This window comes from Tetrao urogallus (assembly GCF_951394365.1).
Source record: "Tetrao urogallus genome assembly, chromosome: 20".
In the NCBI taxonomy this organism is placed as follows: Eukaryota; Metazoa; Chordata; class Aves; order Galliformes; family Phasianidae; genus Tetrao; species Tetrao urogallus.
In genome coordinates, this window is record NC_136833.1 from 8,171,548 (window position 1) to 8,178,854 (window position 7,307).

Sequence of the window (7,307 nt, forward strand, 5' to 3'; positions counted from 1 at the left end):
CAGCTGGAAAACATAATAATCTTTCCTATTAACTTTAAGGAGAGTCTGAAAATTCCTCATCATGGTTCTGGCTATAGCTGCTATTGCTTCATATTTGACCAGAATAAACCTTTATCATAGAGCTCTAGACAGGAAAATAAGATGGCAGACAACAGCAATTCTCTAGAAAACTTAACTCTCGTGCTCTCCAGAAAAGCCTGATCAGGAATGCAGATCCTTCAGTCCCCCAGCTCCAGCAATCACACGTGCCATACACTACAAACAACTGCAAAGTGTTCAGTCCATTTGGGCGAGTTACCTGACAGCAGCGTTCAACCACTTCCCACTCAGTCACTAATCTTGCTTGTTCAAAAAAGGTGACTGGGATGGGCTGAGGTAAACCATCTCACATGGTATCTGGAGATGCACTTCACTCGACACTCTTAGCAAAATCCTGTGGCCACTGCCATTTTTTCTTGATGCTGGACAGCAGTTGCCAGTCAGCAGCTTTAGCAGACAACTTGCTGAGATACACTAGAAGCAGTAAGTTGCTTTTAAAGAATACGTTGTGGCCTTGCTTTTATTTACCATCATATAAAGAAAGACATCATAGAATCTCCTGGTCCTTTTCCCTAACAGCTCATCCTTTCTAGGTTACTATGAATTATACACATCACTGGACATAGTATATCCACATACTTGGTATATCCAACAACTTGGTATATCCACAACTTGGACCTGGATTCACAGTTAGATAATCTAACTTTAAAACCAAACAGTGCACAAAAGAAATTCAGTTCTATGCTTCGTCTTCAACTATCATAACAAAAGGATTTTTTATTATTTGCCTCTAAGCAAGAGTTGGTTTGCCTTTAGATGCAGTAGCAGGGCCTACTTGTTCCATTTGCACGGTACTGACCAAAAGCATTTACATACTGAGAGAAAAATGAAACCGTACCATTCAAATCCGCGTTCTCAAATCTGACCCAAATGATCTTCTCCTTTTCTTCTGCTGGAGGAGTGCCACTGTAGGCCTGGACAAAAAGCAAAAGGCTCAAAATAAGAAAATGTAACACCCGTTTTTTCCTTCCTTTATAGAGCACAGAAGAGACTGTGAAGTTTATCAGTAATCAGGTATACCTGCACCTTACAGGCAGCCAGGATTACTGGGTCATCTTGCTTCAAAAAGGAACCAGTCCATGATCAGCACACAGCTTGCTGGCTGTGACTCACACGTTCTAACATCACTCACTGAAGCAGACACACAGCAGTAAGCCTTCTGCAGCAGGCCAGAACTGCCACAGGACCTACAGCAATTTAGTCAGGCTAAAAGAGTGACTTCTGCCACATTTAACTCCTAGCAATTCTACACTGCCTCTAAGAGCAACATCAGAGGTTCTCACAAGAGGCCTTTTTATTCTTAAAACCTTTTTTATCCACTTCAATGCTTTCACTTAAATGCTAAGTAAAAACGAAGAAAGAAACAGACTTTTACTACAATTTATTTTACCAACACATTATAGTTATATTTGTGACATCTTTATCACAGACATTTTATAGAGAATAAACTGTAATCCCAGCAGAACAAATCTGTGTTTCAGTTCTGTGTTCCACAGACTCCCATAAGATGAGATACACAAAGAAACTCTGAAGGAGACTTGCAGTGTTTCCAAGCTGCATGCTTTACAGTTCTCAGGAGAAACTGTGGTAGTAAGAACGTGAGCTGCAGTAGAAATACCATCACTTCCAAATGAATTACGGCAAAATATGGAGCAATATATTGGAATAAATATGAAAAGAGACCATATAATCACTTTATACACACCAGAAAAGCAATAACGTGAGCTAAAAAAACAGATTTAAAAAGTGTGGGTATTACTTTTCAAAACAGACTGCATTCCATGTTTCCAAGGCAAATTGATTTGTACAACAAAACACAGACTGTACCCTTTAACTACAGAGAAAAGCAAAGGCAGCAAGGGGGGGGATAAGGAATGCAGCAGTCTTTGAAATGAAAGTTTGACTAATTTAATTTTGACCATGAGTCCAAAAATGCATTTCACAAGCTAATACCAGCAAGGGGATTTCTTATTATTATTATTACCATTAAAGAAATTCATGACTTCAGTTATCCAAGATAGTCATTCAAATAAGAACCAAGAGAGTTCCCTGAGGCTATGGGCAATTAGCTGCAACACTTCACTACTGACTGCAGCTTTCCAGCATTGCCTTCCCTCTGCTACTGAGAGGCCCACAAGCAATACAGAAGTGACCATTTCATGCTGCTGCTACCTGTGAAAATCACAAAAACAGAAGCACTGCAGTTCTCACAGAGGGAATAAAAGGGACAAAAGAAGACAGAGAGGGAGAGAAAACACAATGAAGACTTCTGCTTTGCTAGTGAAAAAACTTCTAAGGTATGCACATACCTGTGGCACAACGTCTTGAAGAAAAGTAACAACACTTTCCATATATGACTGTTCCCTTGAAAACAGAAGGAGAATTTTTCACTACTACTGGAGTCCAGAAGTGGTTAGGGATATATTAAATAAGACATATTGACAGAGGAAACACACATGACAACACAAAACTACTAAGGATGAGATGCAGTTACTCAATAGGCTGTCACACACTGACTACATACAAAGTGACCTAAAAGTATGTAAAATATGAATTGATACCTACTTATGAAACAACTGCTCAGGAAAAGATAAAATATAACAGCTGAGAAAGAACCCACATTCTCCACAGTAGAAAGACCAATTAGAGCAAAAAAGGCTTTTGGAAAAACATTTCTCAGCATTTTTCTACTTGAACTGGATCTTACGCCATGAAAGAGGGCTCACACCGAGGGCTGGAGCTTTCCTTGTGGGGCCTGAAAACTTTACGACCTCAGGTGCAAATGTGCAGCAACAAGGGGAATGGAAGCAGCAGTGGGTGGAACAAAACCCCAACCAGGATGAGTAAGGAGATACTTCCAGATACAGTTTTACAGCTTGGAAAGCTTATTCCTTCTTGGAAGTTCATTAGCAGCAGAGCATAGTATGTACTGCAAGATACACTGGTTCTGCTAGATTTAAACAAACGTCTTTATGAGCTTATCCTCACACGAGTGGTGAGGCTCTTGTGTAACTGCTGAGCAATGCACAACGTTGGCTGAGCTCATGACACAGTGTTGAAACTACACAGAAAGTTTGGGCTTTTTGAAATGCATAATACTGAAATATTCTGGCAACCAAATCTATGTTCATAAAGTCTGGAAACTCAAAAACAAACAGAAAGCAACTTCCTCCAGTGCACAGCTTTGGCAGCCCTCACACTTTCATTTTGCCAGGCACTTTTCCTGTGCTACTCTAAGATTTCTAAGAGCAACAAGGAAAAATCATAAAGCAAGCAATCAAGGACTTTGATGGCCAAAGGTATGCACATTTTCTTTGTATTCTCTAAAACCATGTAAATTATTCAAAGTTGGAACTTTCAGCAGGTAAGACTGAGATGCTCTCCCCTAACCGAGGGCAGCAAAGATATTTCAAATGCTGCAGCACCTCAATCAACGCAACTACTGCACTCCTCTCTAAAAACAATGATGAATCAAAACCACAGGACTTAAAATATCTGAAAGCTTACTCCAACCAATGACAAAACCAGGCTTTGTTCAGCAACCCAGGGAATGGCTGAATCAGTGGAGACCATCCTACTGCTTTAAGTAAAGGCCTTACAAATAAGGTGTGGTTTTCTAGGGCTGATCCTTCTTTTGTTTATGTAGGTCACAAAAATTGTCTTTGTGTACCTTCAGAGTCCTTCGTTACCAACCAATAACATCTTACAGGTATAGTATTAATGGTGACTGAAGTTCTGGTGTGAATGCCTACCAGCAATAGTCATAATGGCTCTGTCAGTTTGTTAAATGAGTACTGGGGTGCCTTTTTTCCTCCCTGTAGCATGCCTAGAAACAAAGCTGATGTTTGGGAAATGTTTTATCCACCATAGTATACTAAATCCTTCACAATGTAGGGGAAAAAAAAAAAAAAAGCCCTGAAAGTTCCTTTGAATTGCTTAAAAAACAACAAACCCTAAAAACACACAGAACACTTAACATTGGGAGGCTTAAAATGCATTATAGAATCAAGTTCAAAGAAGATCAGTTTATGCATCACTCCTCTTGTAGTTCTCTACCACCTTCTGTTTATAACAATTCAGTTTAACATAAGCAGAACTCTGCAGGGAGCTACGTGCTACTCAGCATAATCTTCTCCATGAGAATTTGTTTCAGTATTCATCTTTAAGCTGCACAGCTCTAAAGGCTGATAAGTATCTCATTCAGGGAGGCTGTCTGACCTGCACAGGCAGAGGAGACAGGAAAGCAACACCTGCTTACTTCCTTTTATTGGAAAATACCGACTGCAACAGCAATGTTTTGTCAATGTCATCTCTCAGAGAGAGCTTTGAAAGAGAGTTTGGGCAAGGTGCCTCACGAGCAAGACCACAGAACACATTCCCCATAAGGCCTTTTCTTCCAGAACATTCTTACGTGACAGCCTGCGGGCGGACCACCGCTCCTCCGGTGCAGCGACTCGGGCGGCGCGGGGATTCTGTCGCCATTGCTTCTCTGCAGGTACCTGTAGAAACATTTCCTCTTAATGACAATCCTTTGCATGAAGACCGCTTACAGTCCAGCTCTCGTCACCTTTTTTAGGATTATGAAAACCTCCGGGGGAAGGAAACTCAACTGACTCAACCCATAAGGCACCACACCTTCACAGCACTCTTAAAAATACAGATAGATAGAGATATCCTCTACTGGTATCAATACACCTCCTGCAAAGTATGTGAATGCAACTGGGCCCTTTGAATTCTGAACGCCTTTCCTAATGGCAAACAACACCTGTAAGGCACCACAGCTCCCAGGCACAGCGTTCCATCTCCATGGTTTTAGAAAGCACAAAGGAAAAGCCAAACTCCCAATAAAGAATCACAGAAAAGGCAGAAGGGACCCATAAGGATCACCGCATCCAGCTCCAACACGAGTTATCAGCTTCGCTTCATACTTAGCAACCTTAACCCTTAACGCACGCAGCGACCCGGCGGCACGGCTCGATGGCTCGGTCCATCACCGCAACACCGGGAGTTGAAGGCTGAGAGCCCACAGCGCTGCTCCGACCGGCACGAGCCGCGAGCGGGAACGCGGGCGACAGCGCTGAGGCGGCCGCACAGCGGTTGAGCAACACCGGAGCGCTGCACCTCGACCCGCCCGGCTCCGTCCGCAGGGGCTGAGGCCGCAGCCCCTGGCAGGCAGCTCCCAGCAGCCCCCGGCCTACCCGCTTCCCGCCACGGCCCCGCCGGGCGCAGCTCGCCCGCCCTCAGCGCCCCGGCCACCGCCCGGCCTCACAGCCCCGCTCTCGCCCTCACCAACTCCCCGCGGATCCCGAGCCCGCCCTAAGCCCTCACGCACTGCTCTCCCCGGCTGCCGTGGCCGGGCACCGGCCCTACCGGCCCCGCCGCACCCCTCACCTGCCGCCTCGCCCCTCAGCCCGGCTCCTCACTGACAGTGTTTGGGACCCCCACCGGGAGTGACACGGAGCGCACCTCACACCGCGAGCCAATCAGATGGCCCCGAAGGCGGGCTGCTCCCCTCTGTCGACCAATCCACGGTCCTCTCCTCCAAAGTAGGCGGGACGCAGAAGGCGCAGGGCTCGGTTGCGCTCATGCAAGTTCGGTTGAGATGGCGAAGCTCAGCCGGCGCTGCCCCCTCTCCTCCCCCAGTCAGCTTTGTTTACATCGAGATCTCGCGAGAGCCGCCGCGCAGGTCCCTCGCACGTGGGTGGAGGCGGGGCCGCGGGTGACGCGTCACGTGCCGAGCCGCCCATTGGCGGGAAGGCGCCGTGTTTACCTTCCCGCGCGGGGGGCTCTGAGGAGGCGGGAGCCTCGCATCCCCGGCCCTCAGGGCGACGCGCTGAGCTGCGCGGGCAGCTCGTGGCACCTGGGGAGCGGCAGGCACCGTCTGACTGTCAGGGAATAAATATTTATCCGGGCGTGAACCGCCCTGCTGCTTAAAACTGCGTTGATAGCCATAGGTTGTGTCCCTGTGAAGTCTTACAGCAGGCAATCCAACAGAGCCTGCTGCTTTCCCCCTTAGCGTAGCATTCACTGCCCGGATGAAACGGAATTACACATTCCCAGAGAGGATTTCTGTCACCATGGCAACACAGAGATAATTCCAGCCCGTGCCTTACTGTTCCAGCAATAATCAGGTCCTAGGAATACCTCCAGCCCTTGGATCAAAGCATCGCTCCTCGTTTCCCCATTTGCAAACACATCACGTGCAAAATGCCAGATCTGTGTCATCACGGAGCTGCCAAGGAAGTCCTATGGAAATTAGCTCCATACAGCAGCTGCCAGGAAGGAGGAAAGAGTGTTAATTGCAGTGAGCGAGCGTACTTAAGCTGGAAATTAAAAAAGGCAAAAAAATAAAAGGCACTCAGTTTAGTTCGCACTTTTTATTTAGGTGAACATACATGTGGTCCACATACTCAAATTGTCATAAAATAACTTAAGAACTTGTTGAAAGGTATAGCAGCACCATCCGTATTGGAACAGCAGAGAACTCAACCTCTGTAGGGCAGACATGAACAGCTCGGTAGAAATGCCACCACTGAGAGCAGGGATGGGGGAATGGCTTTATTGAATGACTGGGGAGTTGGAGTTTTAAAAACACGATTATTTTTTGCTAAATACTTTGACTATTAATGTTACAAAAATGCAACTAGATAAGATACTGCATAGTATTTCAATTAACAAATAAGTGGACATTGAGCTGCCTAAAGCACAACTCAACATCTGTTTCCACATGTTTCTGAGTAGAGAAATCTAAAATTTAAAAACAAAATATAGACCTAGTGTATTCTCTAAAAGACACATTCCAGTGGGACGTATAATACTATGAAAATACATATCTTCCATTCTGTTTAATAATTTACTTCAGTGAAAAAGTTGTGAAATTCCCATCACAAGAAGTGTATACAAATTCAAGACTTTAGTAAATTAACAAAAAAAGACTTTATTTTTTTTTTTTTGAAACAAGGTTTAGCCCTGCTTTAACAATTATACAAGGAAGAAAAAAGAGACTACATTAATATGAAGGAATACAAATTTACACACATTTTACAGTGACTTATACCCTACACATCTACAAAATTCACAGTTATAATACAAGCAAGTACAAGGCCGGGAGAAAGCTGTTGGATACCAAAAAAAGTTTCTACTTTAAAAAAAGATAAAACAGGAAGAGTTTCAAACTTCTGCACCAACTTTAAAATTCCCATCAGAAT

General features: G+C 44.5%; 1 protein-coding gene across 3 annotated transcripts in view; it reads right to left on the minus strand.

Annotated features, from left to right (window-relative positions):
* The window catches only part of BCAS3 (BCAS3 microtubule associated cell migration factor), a gene marked incomplete at both ends in the record, with an annotated part of 301,055 nt that extends 296,474 nt beyond the window's left edge, over positions 1-4,581 (minus strand). For all 3 annotated transcript variants that reach the window (XM_079545130.1, XM_079545129.1, XM_079545128.1), the window contains 3 exons: positions 938-1,013; positions 2,409-2,463; positions 4,511-4,581. In XM_079545130.1, coding sequence (XP_079401256.1) covers positions 938-1,013; positions 2,409-2,463; positions 4,511-4,581 — 202 coding nt within the window. The remainder of the gene's footprint in view (positions 1-937; positions 1,014-2,408; positions 2,464-4,510) is intronic.
* Positions 4,582-7,307: the final 2,726 nt, after the last annotated feature.